The sequence below is a fragment of the Microtus oregoni genome, unplaced genomic scaffold (genome assembly GCF_018167655.1).
Source record: "Microtus oregoni isolate MIOR12 unplaced genomic scaffold, Mior012 000127F_ref0000509, whole genome shotgun sequence".
Lineage (NCBI taxonomy): Eukaryota > Metazoa > Chordata > Mammalia > Rodentia > Cricetidae > Microtus > Microtus oregoni.
In genome coordinates this window covers 1,016,912-1,037,345 of record NW_024544770.1, presented here as the reverse complement: position 1 = coordinate 1,037,345, position 20,434 = coordinate 1,016,912, and the positions used below count along the sequence as shown (strand labels likewise).

Below are 20,434 nucleotides of genomic sequence, written 5' to 3'. Positions count from 1 at the left end.
CACACACACACACACACACACACACACACGTCCATTTTGTTTTGTTGTTTTAAGACAGGGTCTCCCTGTGTAGCCTAGTCTGGCCTCAAACTTCTGATCCTCCTGCATCCATTGCCTGACTACTCGCCTGAATGCCACACTCAACAGAACTTTTCATGTTTTATTGCTAAAGTTCATGACAACCATCAAGATGCTTAGGAGTTAAAGCTAATCACCTCAATCATTTGCATGAGGTGTTGTGAAGGAACCAGAGTAGGGATCTTTTGAGAACAAAGAACAGTACCTAGAGCCCAAACTTCAGTTTATGATCTTTCAGCATAGAACTCTTTAGTTGAAGTATACATGAAAATAATTAAAATAGTGTATAACTAATTTTTTTTTGCTTTGTAGAAATGTACATTTGAGAATGATCCCTTATGGAAGTGCCTGTGAAGGCAGGCTATGACTGGATTTGGGATTGTCATCTTGCAGTATGTGGGATCCTGTGGTGTATTTGTATCTGTTCTCTTGGGGGAAAGACTTAGGCTCTGTTTTCATAAACGTTCATAGTAATTGATGGCTTTCATATAAATACTGACTAGATCTATTGTCCTGTTCCAACTTGGTTTCTTGCTTCTGTATTTATCCTTCTGTTCCAAGGATGCCAGTAAATCAGGTCAACTCTGGTACACTCTTACACATATGACAAGGAATTTATTAATAATAATAAAAGAGTAAATTTTGTAATTTAATACCTTTTCTCCAATGAGTAAGTACTTTTATTATACTGATAATAATAATTACTACAAACATTACATTCTAGGCCTTCTGCCAGGTAAGTCCTTTCCTTATATATTCTCCTTAAATAGTATGCCTTTCCTGTGGGAGAAGTATTATTAGGTATTCCAATTTGAGACACAATGAAATAGATCAAAAGACATGGATGCTTTGCCTAGGGTCCAACAGCTAATGAATGGTAGAGCTGGACTTCTACTACTTATAGCATATTTGTGTAGTGGACAATCAGGTAGTTTTGGACCCACAAGGATGATCCAGATCTTCAGGATAACCTGTGGGAAAATTAGTAGGCTCAGAACCTTTGTAATGGTGGGCCAGGAACCTGTCAGGTAAGGTAGCTACTTTCCAGGGAAGGAATTCATTCTGCATTTGGACCAATTTCTCCATCTCCTTAGCCTTAAAGGCTTCTGAGGCTTGACACTTAGGAGACGTGACAGAGGACATGATCCCAAAACTGCCTGCAACTGGAAGGTGGAGCCAAGTCTGGTTGTTTTGTGTTCTATATCTACTACTCCCAGCCAGGCCTCTATGTGCATAGGTTGACTGAATGAATGAACAGACAGAAGGAGGACAGAGGGTAGGAAAGAGGAAAGGGAGCCGGGCGGTGGTGGCGCACGCCTTTAATCCCAGCACTCGGGAGGCAGAGGCAGGCGGATCTCTGTGAGTTTGAGACCAGCCTGGTCTACAAGAGCTAGTTCCAGGACAGGCTCCAAAACCACAGAGAATCCCTGTCTCGAAAAACCAAAAAAATAAAAAAAGAAAGAGGAAAGGGAAAGAAAAGAAGTTTTGCTGAGTGGATGTTTGGACTGCAGCAAAGTATCAAGGAGGTAGCTAGTATAAGTGATAGTGATGTGATAACTATAATGAAGTGAATGAATAGAGAAGGCATAAGTTTCCAAGTTTTGAGGCTGAGGATATAGTGCAGTGGTCGAGTGCTTGCTAGCTTGTGCAAGGTCTTGGGTTCACAAAAAGTACCACAAAAAAGTACCCAGTGCCACAAAAAGAGGTTCCAATTTTTATTCAGGTACATTATTGGAACATACTACTTCTTGCTATTTTCCATGTACCCTTCCGGTATACAAATCTCGGCCATAAGTTTATTTAATAAACATATTTGACCACTGACCTTGATAATACTGAAAATAAATGAAAAAACTTTGGTTATCCTCCCAAAGAGGAAATATACAATCTTACCTATTACTCGAGCCTGACGCTTAGTAGAAAATAGAGGCCTCCTCCCCTACACAGGATCCTCCTGAAGCAAAAGCAGGCATCAATCAGCTAGGTCTCAGGTCTTCATATTTGCCACAAAGACAGAAGGTTTCATGGAGTCCCTGCTATTTTGTTCCAACTCTGTTTTTAACTATTTTTCACCTTTCTATATTTCTTTTGAATATTTATTGTTTAAAAGGATTTCATGTGGAATAACTCTAATTTCTTATTTTTAAACAGGATTGACCGGAAGATGTCAAGTTCTCACACCAACTACAAACTGGATGAGGCCCAGGCTATAATGAGTGAGCTCCGTACTATCAAGAAAGCCATTTGTACAGGCGAGAAGGAGCGGCGGGACCTGATGCAGGTGAAACCAAGGCTGCCTCCTGAAAACTGTCTGCCAACCTGTCTGTCATTTATTACATTTTATATATTTACTATATATATATATATATATATATATATATATATATAACTCGTGAGAACTTTTTATGTGTTTTTTGAGCACATGCACACCATGTTTAATTAAGTGTATTAATTCTGCCTGACCTCTCCCTTATATAAACTCAGGATGGCTTGCCCCTTCCAAAACATTTTTGCCTGAGTTCTGTTGCACTTATGTATTCTGGTTCCAGTGTCTTCATTGATGCCAGAAGTGAATAGGTCTCAAAGCTTAAAGACTGGTAAACAGTCCTATTTCTCTTGAATATCCACACAAACAAGTTCCATGTGCCTGAATGAATACTTAGTGTAATTTGGGGCATACTAAAATCCACAGGAGATTACTTATAACCAGGTAGCACAATGAATAAAAAAAATCAAGTTATAAATGTGAGGTCTGGAAAACGTTTTATCTCTTGATTACCTATTAAAAAAATTTGAGGTGATATGCATCTTTGTCAGATCCAGTTACTATTTGGGGATTTGGCCACTTTTTAAAATTAAGGAATGTGACGGCTTAAAAAGATGGAACAATGGTACCATGACTATTTTCTATTTTATGTGTGTGTTACCAGAATGACTCAGTTTCTCTTTACTGAAATGACTGTTTTCTTTAAAGTAATCAAAAATATGTTTTTGTTAAAAAAATTAATGATAATGGGAAGTAGGATGGGACATCTCTTTAGTCTTAGGCTGTAGACCCTTTTGAACCAGAAAGAAACAGCTGTTGTTAGAGGAAGGAAACCATGCCATCTCCACTCACAGAACTTGCCTTACTCTTTTCCAGAGCCTGGCCAAGCTTACTGATAGCTTCAAGAATAGCTGCTCCATTGCGGACCCTCTACAAGATCTCCCTCACAATACAGGCGCACTTGGTGACTCTGGTGTCCCTCAGCAGTTTTGTGATGCTGGATCTCAGACTGACTCTATAGGGGAGGTATGATCACCCGGCGCTGAGACATGAACATTCCTAAAGAGGAGTCACTGGCTTTGGTGGTGGTGTCACACATTTGATCTAACATTTCATTTCTACTTCAAAGATATTTTGGCTTTTGTGTTGGTAAATTTGAAAGGAAAAATCACATTTCTCACATTTAGCTGTAATGGTGCAGTGGTATAGACTGTATATTGTCTTATGATTAGGAGTCTTAAAAATGGCAGCTGCTTTGCCAGCATTAAACGTAAGTGGTTTGTTTGTTTGTTGTTTTTTTTTTTTATATATATCCAGGATTATAGAGTGTGGCTTAGCAAATGATTTCTGCAAAGGATCAGATAGTAAATCTCTCCCGCTTTCTAGTCACTTCCTTGTCTGATCAGCTGTCATTATAATACAAAACGTGTCCTGGATGATACCTAAGAGATGAGCTTTTTGGTTGTCACCAAAACTTTATTTCCCAAACAAGCAAACTGTCAGTGGGCTGGACCTGGTTAGGATCAGATTACTGATCTCCGATTTAGACTGTGATTTCCAAAGGCTATGTGGCTCTGTCAGTTAGGGTTATACTTTGTTACTATTTCTTGTTCTTCTAAGACAATGTCAGGAAATTGATTTTCTTTGAGACTTGGAACAATTTTAACATGCCCTTTCTTGATAATCAGTAAAGCACAAAAAACAAATTGGGAAAATCATCATTTGAAACTGGGTAGCTAATAATCAAAGACATATTATTGTAACATCATTAGATGAAGTTTGAAATTAATTTATAACCACATGAAAGCAGTTTGGAGGAGTTCTTTTCCTTAAGGGTTATTAAGTAAAGGTAAAATATTAGTGTGCCACCTTTCCCATTAAATAAAGGAAAGTTTAAGAGAGAGGGGTAAAAACAATTTGTGAGAAGGTCAGTGTTTTAGTTGTTAGTAGTTTGAAAGTTTGAAAATTAGTGCCTTTCTGGAGGAAGTATAGTATATATCATGAATTGCTGTGTCTTAGGTGTTCTGGAAATAATGTTTCAATTTTATTTTCATTATTTCTCAGAGTATATTTTGACATTTTTGGGAAAGGATATTTTGTTTAAAGAATACTGTTGCCACACAGAGAAAAATCTGTGAGCTGAAACACTTGTCATTTTTGCCTAGAGATTTTGGAGTGAAGAAAGGAAGCATGCACAAGACTCATTGAGTTCTGGAAATGACTTTTTTTCTTCTTATCATAAAGTTGATTTAGATTTTATAGCTCTTAATTAGTTTGAGAAAAACAGATAAGATCAAAGCTCTCTAATGATTTCAATAAGCCATTCTAAAAATGTCAGGTTGGGAGTGGTGGCTGGTTCTACCATTACAGCTGTAAATTGTCATGCCCCTGAAGTTTAAAAGGGTCGGCCCTGGGTTGGCAGCCTTACAGCTGTTATCTTGGTTTAACTACTTTTTTTGTTTTGTGTGGATTTTGTTACCTTCAATATAATTGGCATGGAAATACTTTTTTTGTTCATATGCTTTTTAGTCATGATTAATAGAGCAGAAAGTTATCATTTAACCACAGTTTGATCACAAATAGTTCCTTCACTCATATCAAAAAAATCATTTATTCTCACAGCCACATATTCACATAACTTTTCCCAATGGTCTGTTACAGGCTACATAACATGAAGAGCTTCTTAGTGAACTAAATGATGGAGAAAGTGGTTTTTATATTCTAGTAAGGAAGATAAGGAATATTCATCTAAACACACATACTTATGCAAGCGTGTACACACACACACACACACACACACACACACACACACACACACACTATGATCTGGCAGGGAGGAGCCTAACATGGAACAGGCTGTGTCCACGCCCTTCCATAGACTGTTATGATGTGTATGCAGTGAATATCATTGTTAATAAAGGAACTGCTTTGGGCCTATAGCAGAGCAATAGGGAAACAGAGCTAGGTGGGGAAAACTAAACTGAATGCTGGGAGAAAGGAGGCCACATCAGGGAGAAACCATGAAGCCACTTCTGGAAATAGAGGTCCTGAAACTTTTCTGGTAGGCCACAACCTCGTAATGATGCACAGATTAATGGAGATGGGTTAAATTAAGATATGAGTCAGCCAATAAGAAGCTAGAGCTAATAGGCCAATCAGTGATGTAAATAATACAGCTTCTGTGTGATTATTTCGGGGCTAAGCGGCAGGAACTAAGTAGCGGCCTCCTCCAACACTGATGAGCTTCACAACAACCAGCAGGCTAAAAGCAAGCCAGCTTTCTATCTGGCTTTTTTAAAAAGTCTTTCTTCAATGCTCTCCTCGGTGTGCATTTTTCTAGGTGAGAACTTTTTTTTTTTTTATTGCGAAAAGAAGAAAAAAAACATAAACAAAAAACAAGTTTCCACCTCCTCCCAGCCTCCCATTTCCCTTCCCCTCCTCCCACCCTTCTCCCCCTCCTCCCACCCTTCTCCCCCTCCTCCCACCCTTCTCCCCCTCCCCCCACTCCTCTCCCCCTCCCTCTCCAGTCCACAGAGCAGTCCGGGTTCCCTGCCCTGTGTTAAGTCCTAGGTCCTCTCCGTCCATATCTAGGAAGGTGAACATCCAAACTGGCTAGGCTCCCACAAAGCCAGCACATTAAGTAGGATCAAAACCCCCTGCCATTGTCCTTGGTGTCTCATCAGCCCTCATTGTTCGCCATGTTCAGAGAGTCCGGTTTTATCCCATGCTTTTTCGGTCACAGTCCAGCTGGCCTTGGTGAGCTCCCCGTAGATCAGCTCCTCTGTCTCAGTGGGTGGATGCACGCCTCGTGGTCCCGAATTCTTTGCTCATGTTCTCCCTCCTTCTGCTCCTCCTTGGGACCTTGGGAGCTCAGTCCAGTGCTCCTGTGTGGGTCACTGTCTCGATCTCTATCCATCACCAGATGAAGATTCTATGATGATATGCAAGATATTCGTCAGTATTGCTCTAGGATAGGGTCATTTCAGGTTCCCAATCCTCAGCTGCCCAAGGAACTAACTGGGAACCTCATCTTGGGCACTAGGGAGCCCCTCTAGGGTCAAGTCGCTTGCCCACCCTAAAGTGGCTCCCTTAACTAAGAATTGTGGTTCTGTGCTCCCCTATCCACCTTTCCTTTATCCCAATTCTCCCGTTTCCCAGGTCCCCCCTCCTTCCCTTCTACCTTTTCTCTCCCCATCTCCCCTTACCCCCATCCCACCCCCCCCCCAAGATCCCATTTTCTCCCCGGAAATTTGGTCTACTTCCCTTAGCCAAGAGGACAACTATATGTTTTTCCTTCGGTTCACTTTCTTCCTTAGCTTCTTTAGGTTCACCTATTGTAGACTCCGTGGTCCTTATTTATGGCTAGAAACCAATTATGAGTGAGTACATCCCATATTCATCTTTTTGGGTCTGGGACACCTCACTCAGGATAGTGTTTTCTATTTCCATCCATTTGCATGCAAAATTCAAGAAGTCATTGTTTTTTACCGCAGCGTAGTACTCTAGCGTGTATATATTCCATACTTTCTTCATCCATTCTTCCATTGAAGGGCATCTAGGTTGTTTCCAGGTTCTGGCTATTACAAATAATACTGCTATGAACATAGTTGAACAAATGCTTTTGTCATTTGATAGAGCATCTCTTGGGTATATTCCCAAGAGTGGTATTGCTGGGTCCAGGGGTAAGTTGATCCCGAATTTCCTGAGAAACCGAAACACTGACTTCCACAGTGGTTGCACAAGATTGCATTCCCACCAGCAATGGATGAGGGTACCCGTTCTTCCACAGCCTCTCCAGCAAAGGTTATCCTTGGTGTTTTTGAGTTTAGCCATTCTGACAGGTGTAAGATGATATCTCAAAGTTGTTTTGATTTGCATTTCCCTGATTGCTAAGGAAGTTGAGCACGACCTTAAGTGTCTTTTGGCCATTTGAACTTCTTCTGTTGAGAATTCTCTGTTCAGATCAGTGCCCCATTTTTTAATTGGGTTAATTAGCATTTTAAAGTCTAGTTTCTTGAGTTCTCTATATATTTTGGAGATCAGACCTTTGTCTGTTGCGGGGTTGGTGAAGATCTTCTCCCAGTCAGTAGGTTGCCTTTGTGTCTTAGTGACAGTGTCCTTTGCTTTGCAGAAGCTTCTCAGTTTAAGTAGGTCCCATTTATTCAATGTTGCCCTTAATGTCTGTGCTTCTGGGGTTATACATAGGAAGCGATCTCCTGTGCCCATCTGTTGTAGGGTATTTCCCACTTTCTCTTCTATCCTTTTCAGTGTGTTCGGGCTGATATTGAGGTCTTTAATCCATTTGGACTTGAGTTTTGTGCACGGTGAGAGATATGGGTCTATTTTCATTCTTCTACAGGTTGACATCCAGTTGTGCCAGCACCATTTGTTGAAGATGCTTTCTTTCTTCCATTGCATACTTTTAGCTCCTTTATCGAAAATGAGGTGTTCATAGGTTTGTGGGATAAAATCCGGGTCTTCTATACGATTCCATTGGTCGACTTCTCTGTTTTTATGCCAGTACCACACTGTTTTCATTACTGTAGCTCTGTAATAGAGTTTGAAGTCAGGGATGGTAATGCCTCCAGAAGATCCTTTATTGTATAGGATTGTTTTGGCTATCCTGGGTTTTTTGTTTTTCCATATAAAGTTGATTATTGTCCTCTCAAGATCTGTGAAGAATTTTGATGGGATCTTGATGGGGATTGCATTGAATCTATAAATTGCCTTTGGTAGAATTGCCATTTTTACTATGTTGATCCTCCCAATCCAAGAGCAAGGGAGGTCCATCCATTTTTTGGTATCCTCTTCAATTTCTTTCTTCAATGCCTTAAAGTTCTTGTCAAATAGATCTTTCACTTCCTTGGTTAGATGTACCCCCAGATATTTTATGCTGTTTGTGGCTATCGTGAATGGTGAAGCTTCTCTGATTTCCCTCTCTGCTTCCCTATCCTTTGTGTATAAGAGGGCAACTGATTTTTTGGAGTTGATCTTGTATCCTGCCACATTACTAAAGCTGTTTATCAGCTGTATAAGTTCTTTGGTGGAGTTTTGGGGGTCGCTTATGTACACTATCATATCATCTGCAAATAACGAAAGTTTAACTTCTTCCTTTCCAACTCGAATCCCCTTGATCCCATTATGTTGTCTTATTGCTATTGCTAGAACTTCAAGCACTATATTGAAGAGGTATGGTGAGAGTGGACAGCCTTGCCATGTTCCTGAGTTAAGCGGGATGGCTTTGAGTTACTCTCCGTTTAATTTGATGTTAGCTGTCGGCTTGCTGTATATAGCGTTTATTATATTTAGGTATGACCCTTGTATCCCTAATCTCTCCAAGATTTTTAACATAAATGGATGTTGAATTTTGTCAAATGCTTTTTCAGCATCTAATGAAATGATCATATGGTTTTTTTCTTTCAGTTTATTTATATGCTGGATTACATTGATAGATTTTCGTATGTTGAACCAGCCCTGCATCTGAGGAATGAAGCCTACTTGATCATAATGGATAATTTTTCGGATGTGTTCTTGGATTCGATTTGCCAGTATTTTGTTGAGGATTTTTGCGTCGATATTCATGAGTGAGATTGGCCTGTAGTTCTCTTTCCTGGTTGAGTCTTTGAGTGGTTTTGGTATCAGAGTAATTGTGGCTTCATAAAAGGAATTTGGTAATGACCCTTCTGATTCTATATTGTGGAATACATTAAGGAGTATAGGTATTAGGTCTTCTTGGAAGTTCTGGTAGAATTCTGCATTGAAACCATCTGGTCCTGGGCTTTTTTTGGTAGGGAGGTTTTTGATAACAGCTTCTAATTCTTCGCGACTTACAGGTCTGTTTAGATTGTTCACCTGGTCCTGGTTTAGTTTTGGTAAATGGTATTTATCTAAAAAAGCGTCCATTTCTTTTACATTTTCCAGTTTTGTGGCATATAGGCATTTGTAGTAAGATCTAATGACTCTCTGAATTTCCTCTGTGTCTGTGGTTATGTCCCCCTTTTCATTTCTGATCTTATTAATTTGCGTGTTCTCTCTCTTTCGTTTGATTAGTTTGGATAGGGGTTTATCTATCTTGTTGATTTTCTCCAGGAACCAGCTTTTTGTTTCATTCATTCTTTGGATTGTTTTCTGTGTTTCTATTTTGTTGATTTCAGCCCTCAATTTGATTATTTCCAGTCTTCTACTCCTCCTAGGTGAGTCTGCTTCTTTTTTTTCTAGAGCTTTCAAGTGGGCTGTTAAGTCTCCAATATGTGCTTTCTCTGTTTTCTTTAGGTGGGCACTTAGTGCTATGAACTTTCCTCTCAGGACTGCTTTCATAGTGTCCCATAAGTTTGAGTATGTTGTTTCTTTATTTTCATTGAATTCAAGGAAGACTTTAATTTCTTTCCTTATTTCTTCCTTAATCCAGGTATGGTTCAGTAGATGAGTGTTCAGTTTCCATGAGTTTGTAGGCTTTCTGGGGGTAGCATTGTTGTTGAATTCTAACTTTAATCCATGGTGATCTGATAAGACACAGGTGGTTACTAATATTTTTTTGTAACTGTGTAAGTTCACTTTGTTACCAAGTATGTGGTCAATTTTCGAGAAGGTTCCATGAGCTGCAGAGAAGAAGGTATATTCTTTCCTCTTTGGGTGGAATAATCTATAGATGTCTGTTAAGTCCATTTGCTTCATTACCTCCATTAATTCTCTAATTTCTCTGTTAGGTTTCTGTCTGATTGACCTGTCCATTGGTAAGAGAGGAGTGTTGAAGTCTCCTACTATTAGTGTGTGCGGTTTGATGGCTGCCTTGAGTTTTAGTAATGTTTCTTTTACGTACGTGGGTGCTTTTATATTAGGGGCATAGATATTCAGGATTGAGACTTCTTCCTGATGAATTGTTCCTGTTATGAGTATAAAATGTCCCTCTGCATCTCTTCTGATTGATTTAAGTTTGAAGTCAACTTTGTTAGAAATTAGTATGGCCACACCTGCTTGTTTCTTAGGTCCATTTGCTTGATAAGCCTTTTCCCAGCCCTTTACTCTGAGTAGGTGCCTGTCTTTGTGGTTGAGGTGTGTTTCTTGTAGACAGCAGAATGTTGGATCCTGTTTTCTTATTCAATCTTTTAGCCTGTGCCTTTTTATAGGTGAGTTGAGCCCATTGATATTAAGTGATATTAATGACCAGTGGTTGTTAACTCCGGTCACTTTTTAAGTAGTAGGGTTTGTGTGTTTTCCTTCTTTGATTTGCGCTGGTGAAGAGTCTCTAGATGTCTGAGTTATTGTGGTCATTGTTGGACTCCTTGGTTAGTGATTTTCCTTCTATTATTTTCTGTAAGGCTGGATTTGTGGCTACGTATTGTTTCAATTTGTTTTTATCCTGGAAAATTTTGTTTTCTCCATTTATAGTGAATGAAAGTTTGGCTGGATATAGTAGTCTGGGCTTGCATCCGTGGTCTCTTAGTTTTTGGAGAACATCTATCCAGGACCTTCTGGCTTTCATGGTTTCCATAGAGAAGTCAGGTGTAAGTCTGATAGGTTTACCCTTATAAGTAACTTGGCCTTTTTCCTTTGCGGCTCTTAATATTCTTTCTTTATTCTGTATATTTTGTGTTTTGATTATTATATGGCGAGAGGATGTTTTCTTTTGATCCAGCCTATTTGGTGTTCTGTATGCTTCTTGAACCTTCATAGGTACATCTGTCTTCAGGTTGGGAAAGTTTTCTATAATTTTATTAAGTATATTTTCTGTACCATTGAGCTGCACTTCTTCTCCTTCTTCTACTCCAATTATTCTTAGGTTTGGTCTTTTTATTGTGTCCCATATTTCCTGAATGTTTTGTGATGAGAGTTTGTTGGACTTGCTGTTTTCTTTGATCAGAGTGTTTATTTTCTCTATGTTATCCTCAGAATCTGAGATTCTTTCTTCTATCTCTTGTATTCTGCTGGTTATACTTGATTCTGTAGTCTCTATTCGTTTACCTAGATTTTCCATGTCCAGTCGGCCCTCTGTTTGTGTTTTCTTCTTTGCCTCCATTTCAGTTTTCAAGTCATGAACTGTTTCCTTTATCTGCTTGATTGTTTTTCCTTGGTTTCCTAGGGTATCATTCACTGATTTACTCAATTCCTTGAACTTTCTATTATACTTCTCATCCATTTCTATAAGGGCGTTTTTTATATGCTGTTTAAGGGTGTCAATCACTTTCATGAAGTCAGTTTTTTCTACTTCTTCTTGATTAAGGTGTTCATGTCCTCCTGTTGTGGGGTCACTGGCTTCTGGTGGTTTCGTGTTGTTTTTCAGATTGTTGGGAGAATTCCTGCATTGGCGTCTGCCCATCTCTTCCTCCCAATACTCCCCTTTGGATCTTCTTTTATAGGATCAGGTCTTCTTGCCCACTGATGTACCTTCCCAGTGATGTCACTCCCCAGAGATGTTTCTCCACAATGATGTTTCACTCGGTGCCCAGAACGAAACTCCACGCTGCTTGGTTAGCTCCCGAACAAAGGGCCCACCCTGCTCGCTGCGGGCAGGCTATGGGAACAAAGGAGCTACCGGCCACCCCTACGTCCTCCCGGTTCAGATTCGGTCCCAGCGCCCTAGCAGGCTGGGCAGGGAGGCGCTATGCCCCAAAGAAGGGAGGGAGACAGGGGGTGTGGGGATCTGGATGTAAGCTCGGAAATATTTAAGCCTAACTACTGATAGTATTGAAAGCATTTCAAACGTAACTTGTAGGTGATACTCCCCAATCCAGACCTTGCCTTGTTTCCTTTTATCTTTGGTTCCCTTTTTATGCCTTGAGCCTTAGAAGGTCATCCTCTAGCACCTTCTTTAGGAAATTAGTCTGTCTAATTTAGACTTTGCCATTTCTGAGTAGAACATCTACTTTTCTGACTGTGTCCATGTGGGATTGGTTCCCAAACCCCATAGGATACCAGGATCCACAAATGGTTATGTCCCATATGTCAGACAGTATGCTATTTGCACGGAACCCCACATAATTCCTCCTGTTGTCTTCAGATCATCTCTAGGTGATTTATAATAACTGATGTGATATGGGTAGTTATTATACTCATATCTTAAGAACAATGACAGGAGAAAAATGTCTGTGCATATTCAGTACAGATGCAAACATTGTGAACTTAACTACATTTTTAACCCATGGTTGGTTGAATCTACAACGTGGAACTTACAAATATGTAGTGTTGGCCATATTTTGTATTAAATGAGGAGTTAGATTATAGTGAAAGTATGGGTGAATGTTTTGCCTTTGTGTCAGCTTAAAGTAACTGCCTGTTAACTGAGACATAATTCATTTTTGTTATTTGAATTGATATAATAGATGAGTGTATGTGTGTGTATATTTTAAAAATAAAAATAATACCAGTTTTAGAAAGTAAAAGTCCTCTCAGTTCTCACCAGCCTGGGTAGCAGCAGAGTATTACATCTAGGCCTTTGAAAAATATATTGTAGTGTGGTGGCGCACACCTTAAATCCCAGCACTTGGGAGGCAAAGGCAGGTGGATCTCTTTGAGTTCGAGGCCAGCCTGGTCTAGTTAGTGAGTGCCAAGACAGGCTCCAAAGCTAAGCAGAAAAACCCTGTCTCTCTCTATATATAATCTTAGGTTTTTCCCCCCAAAAGTTTAAGTTAATTTTCTACTTTGAAGACATGTTTCTAATATTCTTTCTCTTCCTTTTTTTTTGTCCCTTGTGTTCTGTAAAGTTTCTCTTTGATGATAAAACAAGACTTGTAGGCCGTGTCAGACTTAATTGGCAGTATGAAGAAGCCCGAAAAAGGTAAGAAGCATACTTTTACAGCCTGGGATTTGCTTTCTTTCTTCCACATAAAAAGGCCAAGAATGTTTCTAGAGTTTAAATGCCCACATTTTACCAGAAAGAAATGAATGAAATAGAAAAGAAAGGTCCTTTATTTTTTATATCTTCTTAACATATCTGGTGAACTTTCAATGACTCTTAAAATATAAAATTCTCAGTATTTGAGGTTTAGATGACTTGAAACCATAAGAGACTACTGCAACATTCTCTATCATATGAGATACTTGCAATTCTCTTCCTGCCCTCCTTCTCTTCCGACCTACAGGTAGCTTCCATCCATCAGACCAGTGGAAGCAAACTTTTGTCTTTCACACACATTGGTATTAATCACTTAGATTGATGCAGAAAGCTATTTATCTTACCATCAAAACCAATTTGGTATTGATATGTCAGCAAGTGATAGCAGTATCTATTAGAGTTCATTTGTTGGAGACAAGTGACATCATTTATGTTGACCTATATTATACCTTACCTGCCTTCTGCGAACTTTAGATTTATCAGGGTTTGTGCCTTGGGTTTGTCTTTGCTCACTCCCTCCCTCCCTCCCTCCAGTCTTCACCACTGAACATTGACCATATACTTGCACAGCAAAGTATTTTTGCCTCTGTGATTTTAGTGTCTTTCTTTCTCCTCAGGTGCTTAGATTTTCCATTTTCAATACTTGCATGGTTTACACCACCTCTATTTAGAGACAGTTTCTCTATTATACCTTATAGAAAGAATCTGAAAACCAAATAATTTTAAAATGTTTCAAAAAAACCATAAAACATTTAATTTTTATTTTACTTTTATATGCAGTGCTGATAATAAAACCCAGAGCATCACATATGTTAAGGATGTAGTCTTGCACTGAGCTATATCCCAGCTGCTTTTTTATTTTGTATTTCATACAGGATCTCTCTAAGGTACCTTGGCTGGCCTTGAACTCTTGTTAACCCAAGCAGGCATTGAACTTGTGATCTTCTTCTATCAACTTTCTGAGGAGCTAGGATGACAAGGACCAGACTGAAGAACAGCTTTAGAATATGCTGTGTAGTTATGGCTTACATATTTTCTTAATATCTTCAGTGGGGAGAGCAGAATACCAGGCAAAGTGAGGGACTTAATAGCTTGACACTTGGGCCAATGTTCATTGAGATCTTGAAAATCACCTGTAAGAAACTGTAACATTAATAGAGAAGCAAACCATCTGATTTCCTGCTGTAGCAGTAGCCTAAACCAAAACCTACTTCTCTTTACTGGGAAGCATCTCACCAGCTCTCCCAGGACTTTTCAGGGTGGAGATGTGGTTGGCATTGAATTTCTCAAGTTCATTGGCCAGTGCTGGTTACCTCCCTGGTCATATGCTTCATTTTTCATGCATTCTTTCATGATAGCTTTGGGTGCTTGTGGGGGCAATTGTTTCTTCTGACCAGGCCTCTGCTCCTTCGTGCCTGTTTCAAAGTGGGACTGCCAAGTGTGGGTGCTGGAATTTGCTGTGCTGTGTTAAACACAGAAAATAGATTATTGCTACACTTACGACCATAATTGTTATGTGTTGTTGTGACATTTACCAAACATAGCAAGTGATTTCTTTGTTCTAGAAGTGGTGTCAGTACATATCAAGTCACCTTTTAGATGTTGAAGTAATACATTTGAGCAAATAGTTGAGGATTTAAGATGATCCAGTTGGTAAACACTGCACTTAATCATTACTTTTGCATCAAAGTATTCTTTCGCAGTTGCTAGAACCCTGATAATATGTTTACTGTGACTACTTAGAAGAATCCAGGCCTCAACATTTCTACCTTAGCAGCATATTAGAGGCTTCTCAGAAATGAAAGACAAACAGCACTCTGAAGGTATGATGAGTTTAAGCATCCCAAGATGGGGAGAGATGTTCTTAAATGATCCTAGGATGCCCACTTCCAACGCAGGATCCTTGTGAGAAAGACTCTGGAAGGTCAGAGTAAGAGAAGGCGTGGTGGGTGTTAATAGAGGCCAACTACAAACTGGAAGAGGCAGCGAAATGTATTCTTTCCTAGATGTTCTAGAAGAAACATGGTTCTGCTGACCTGTGAAGCTGTAGTCAAATAGTAGTGTTGTTTTAAACCACAACAGTTGTCAGATTTTTTGTTGTTTTTTGTTTTGCTTTGTTGTGTCAGTAAATCCAATACTTTATTTTAATCCATTGAATGATGCTTGCTAAGAAGATTAAAAAAGCAAGTTTTTTACTTAGTCTTCTGAGTTATGCTAGTAATTTCCAGAAATTCTATCCTAGATACTGTCAGGCATCATGTTTTGCCACCTATCTGTGTATCCCTTAGGTTAATCAAGTTCACACATACAAAGTAACCATTATACATATCCACTGTAGAATCACTTGTGTTTTGCCAGTTCTTAAAGGGGAAGAAGGTGATGCTTTTACACAGTTTGAAGAAGTTTTTCCTTGAGTGTCTAGAATTGATGTTGTTTTAAATAAATACAATATTATCAAAAATGCAAAGTTCTGGACAATGAAGGGTTTTGTGTGTGCTCAGAGTTAGAGGAAGTTTCTAGGAGTAGAATGTATAATTCCAGGTGGTAATGTGAGAATCTGGAGAATTATCTGACTAAACTACCACTGTCAAGAATAACCTGTTTGGTATTTCAACTCTGGGTTGAAATGTCCCAAGAGGGCTGCCTTTACCTTTCCCTCCTGTAATGACTCTTTGGATTCCCATGACAGACATTATGAGAGGAATATTTTCACATGACTAGTTAAAAGTTTTGAAATTTTTTTGAAATTGGAAGAACAAGTCTTGAAGCAATCCTGATGACGCAGATGGCTCCGTATTTTTAACTTAAGAGCTCTTGGTCCAGAACTGTGCATAATTTGTAGCCATCTCCATGGAAACGTTCAGCACAGATAGGAACAAAACATGTGGTGTATCCAGTTCCTGTGTCTTTGGTGTTGCTATCAGAATTGTTTCTGGTGTTCATCGGTTGTCAGGATTCAGTGGTAGTATGACTCCAGTTGAATTTGATTAGTCACTTGGATTTACCCCTTCTTTTCTCAAGTAGCTTTGTATATGGGCTTTGACAAGTAAATGAAAGCATGTTTGCCATCATAACTTTATCTTTTTCATTTGAAGACTTGCTACTTTTCATTTTGTAAAGTTTCTCTCTAAAGATATGTCCATCTCAAGGAGAGAAAATGTTAAAAGAGTGTAGCTGAGAGGCATGGTAGTACAGCAGTATATTGGCAGATACTTCTTGTACCATGTGTTCTAAATGGAGACTTCCAGAATTTCCCAGGTAGAGGTTAGTGGAATCCACACTGACCTGTCAATATTCATTTATCCTGCTAAAGATGTTGTCATGTTTCCAATTAGATCTTAGCTGAGATTTTTCTTTGACCTTTCTTTTATAAAAAGTAAAAATTCACAAGAAGAAAACTGAGTGAAAATGTATGAGATGCCAGATATGTGCTTGGAATTGAAATCTGAAGACACAAGTTTCTAAGTTGGCATCATGGCAGTAGGATCTGTCATGACTTGTCAGCATCAAATGGGGGTAACAGGTTTCCTGAAGTTCTGTTTGCTATTCCAGAAAGCCACAGGATTTTAGTAGCATGGGAAATTATACAACAGATTGAAGATTTTAGGTAGGATTTGGGATTTTTCTTGATGTGTTGCAAACGTTTTTAATATTAAAAGTGCATTACTCCTAGAAAATGGAAACAAAGATTTCCCCATGAACTCTAAAGATCTGAGTAGTGTCTGCAGCCCAAACACAGGTTTCCATTCATGATTTAACATGCCTTGTTTGTGACAGATAAAACACTTGGTCAGATATCAGGACTGAATAGTTCATATTTTGCTTCTGTATTAGACCTGCTCAAGGAACAGAATTTAGAAATCACATAATAAATATGAAACCTGAAGTGAGATTTTGCTTTTATTTCTTCACTCTCAGTATAGGGAAACATATGTTTTAAAGCTCTTAAAGGCATTCGTGAAAGATTATATGTAAGCTATAAGATTATATGTAACCTATCGAAAAAAAGAAAAAATCAATAAAGAGTATAGTGGATTTGTACAAAAGAAAAAGAAGGAAGGAAATCCCTTCCCAATTTTATGTGGCTTTTAATGCTCTTTAAAAATGAACTTGGAAAAGTATTTTTTCTTTTTCTGGAAACCTTCATCATGGTCTTTTTGAGCACTGAATTTCATTGAAATGATACTTCAAACAAAAACTTTTCTGGAAATTACTTTTCCTATTATGCTCAGAATTGGAATGATGGCCTTCCAAGGAATGGGCCTTCAAGCAGTGGATCAGCTATTTAGCATGGATCTAGAAGAAGGTGCACAGACCCTGGCAATCTGTGTTTTGCCTCAGGCAGGAAATCTGCTTCCTCATGGAAACCTCCTGTTTCCGGGACCTTAGCCCAAAGCACAAGGCATGATAAGGCATGATATTGAAAGGCCAGGCAACTGTGCTAGCGGTCTGTTGTTGGGAAAATCCTTCCTTCTAGTGCTTTTGGCTTCTAAAAGAGACAGACCACAGACAGATGTGCCTCTTTTGACCTGGTTGAAGGAAGCTCAGAAGTCCCTATCCAGAGTGTGGTCACAAAGAAGGAGCTTGCCTTTTTCAACATGTCAGTATTCTAGATTCTGAGGTATCTTGAAAAGCACCTTACAAGCATCTTCATTGTTGTGAAGTCAGAATTAGCAAAGCAACGTGCTTAAGCATGGAAATGCTTGCCTAGTTTTCAGCATGACCCAAACAACTTTACCAGATGGGTTGCAAGAAATCATCATCATCCGGATCTTGTTTCTGCTGGAGAGGTTGGCCCTTCGTAGCACATTTTTATTTTCCATAAGTTATGGAAAGTTATAGTACATGGCTTAACGTTGACTGTTCTACTGTTTCATTATGCTTGAGATGAGCAGGCTCTTTGAAAATTTTTGCTGTACTTCTCTTCCCTCCAATAATTAAGCTTTTCTGCTCATTGATTTTTCTAGATGGTGTGAATCCCTTGAGATTTTTCTAAGACAGCTAGAATTATCTAGAACTGGATCTTTTGCCACCCTCAGCAAGTTTTGAATCCTTGTAGAAATCGGTTAGCATAGAGCTCCCAGTCTCAATGGAGGCTTGTTCTCTTTGTATTTAAACCCATAGGGAATTCAGACTGCTCAGGTTGGGATGGAGTGGTATATACCTTAGTGATAAGTGATTACTTAGCATGTATGCTGTCTAGGAGATGGCTCTAGTAACACACACACACACACACACACACACACACACACACACACACACCCCACAGGACAAAAAAAAACCCTCTATAGAAGAACTCAAAAGGAATGCTTTTGAGAATATGTCTGTATCATAAGCGTGACATATGTGGCTAGTTTTAGCTAAGCTTAGATAGGCTTTCTTAATAAGTAGATAAACTGAAATAAAAATTTGCTGTGAGGACATAGCCAGATTTTCTCATTAGTCTTCAAGTCTTTTATATTTATTCTTTACCTTTGTTTTAGTTTTTAGTAGATTGTTTTAGAAATTTTACTGGATACAATGTCTAATTTTCTACTGGATTATTTATGGTCCTTCACAAAGTGTGCTTTCCTTGGACTTCAGTAATATATTACAGCCATAAATTTTTAATTCCACTAATTAGACATAGGTGAATGAATACTTAAGCCCTGCTTAGTTGCCTCTAGCATTACTATTTTCAGTGACATGATTTGGCTTCATTTTCTGGTACATTTTCAGGATATTAGTTTTAAGTTAGAAAACAGCTTATCTAATAAAGCTACTTATGTACAATTAGATTTTTTTTTTACCTTTCTGGAGAACTGGGCTTGAATAAATGCATACATTTAGGTTTTAGTCTGCAGACCCTTTTCTTTCTGGGACCACGAGTTTCATGTTGGTTCTGTACCTGGACACAGAGTTCTGTCCAATTCTCCAGACTTCATGATTCCCTGTGCATATATCTAGATCAGACAGAGCCTAATTTGGCACAGGGCTGGGCCACAATTTATTTAATGCATGTGGTAACTCCAGACAATGGTGACATGTACGTGGAGCTCAGGTTTGAGAAAGATTCTGAGGGCTGCACCCAACAGGCAAGAAGCCAGACACGGTTAGTGCCATGTGCCCTGGGCACAGGAGGTAGGCAGTATCATGCGTGCTCTGGCCCTGTCTCTGCCATTCCCATTTTCGTGAAGAACAACATCCTGCTGGTGCCTGATGTAACTCCCTAAAGGTCAGTTAGCACCTTCCAGACTGGGCAGAGCTGCAGAGGAGGAAGCTCTGAGAGTCCTGGTTGTTCGACTTGAGTGAGCAGAAGAGCCCAGAGCCTCATGGCGTAGGAGTCAGTAGATCTGGACTTGGGCCTGATGGTTGCCCTTCTAACTGCTCCCAGGTGATCCTGAGGCGCCAGTCCTGAGGCTCCACTTTTATAATCACTTCCTTAGACTGTGTGGTGCCTGACACTTACATGTTCTTGCAGATTTCTGTCATCTCAATGAACTCTTTGGATTTCGTTTTTCGGCATGCGTGCTAAACTTCATACTTCACAGCACTGGGTTCACATTGGGTCTGGCATTCCTAGTTTTTTTTTTTTTCTTAAAGAATTCTTATCTAAAACATACTGCTCACACTTTTAAGTATGTTTTCAAAACACGAGCCATGTCTATTTTATTTAATCTGAATTCAACACCACTTCAGGGCACAAGAGATGAAATCTGTTTGCCAGGCAAGCACTTGGAAATTTAGGGAGAGAGGGAAATGTTCAAGCACTCAGCTTTTGTTGAGTATTTGCCCCCTCCTTAGGGCACTTTTTAATCCCACCTGGCCAAGGGCACGCTCTGGGGCAGGCAGAAACAGATGTGGAGCCTGGGGCCCCAGAGCTTTTCTTTTCTGAAACATTCCTGATGGATGCATTTTCCTCTAGCTATTTTCCCAATGTGTCTGTTAGTGCTGACCCCTGGACAAGGGGGCAGAAAGGAAGGGGCATCTTTTGGATGAAAGTTTGGATACTGATGGTAGTGGGAAAAGGAGACATGAACAGCTTCCTTCCTCTCTGGGATGGTATCATGTAGGAAACACAGAGTGTTGCCATGTTGAGGGCTGCTAGCCTTATTTTCAATTTTTTTAAAAAATAAGTACAATGTAATAATTGTCACTTCACAGCGCAGACGAGGAGAGATTACAAAGGATTTCTGCAGTGCTTTCATGACCCCTCATTTCCAAAGGCTATTAAGTTGAAGGTCAGAGCAATTATGTCACCATTTATTTAATCAAGTGAG

The 20,434-nt window shown here is 39.4% G+C and overlaps 1 protein-coding gene across 2 annotated transcripts in view; it reads left to right on the top strand.

Annotated features, from left to right (window-relative positions):
- The window catches only part of LOC121444478 (protein WWC3-like), a 109,497-nt gene that overhangs the window by 62,280 nt on the left and 26,783 nt on the right, over window positions 1–20,434 (top strand). For both annotated transcript variants that reach the window (XM_041646287.1, XM_041646286.1), the window contains exons 6-8: window positions 2,230–2,359; window positions 3,221–3,370; window positions 13,045–13,118. In XM_041646287.1, the coding sequence (XP_041502221.1) occupies window positions 2,230–2,359; window positions 3,221–3,370; window positions 13,045–13,118 (354 nt within the window). The remainder of the gene's footprint in view (window positions 1–2,229; window positions 2,360–3,220; window positions 3,371–13,044; window positions 13,119–20,434) is intronic.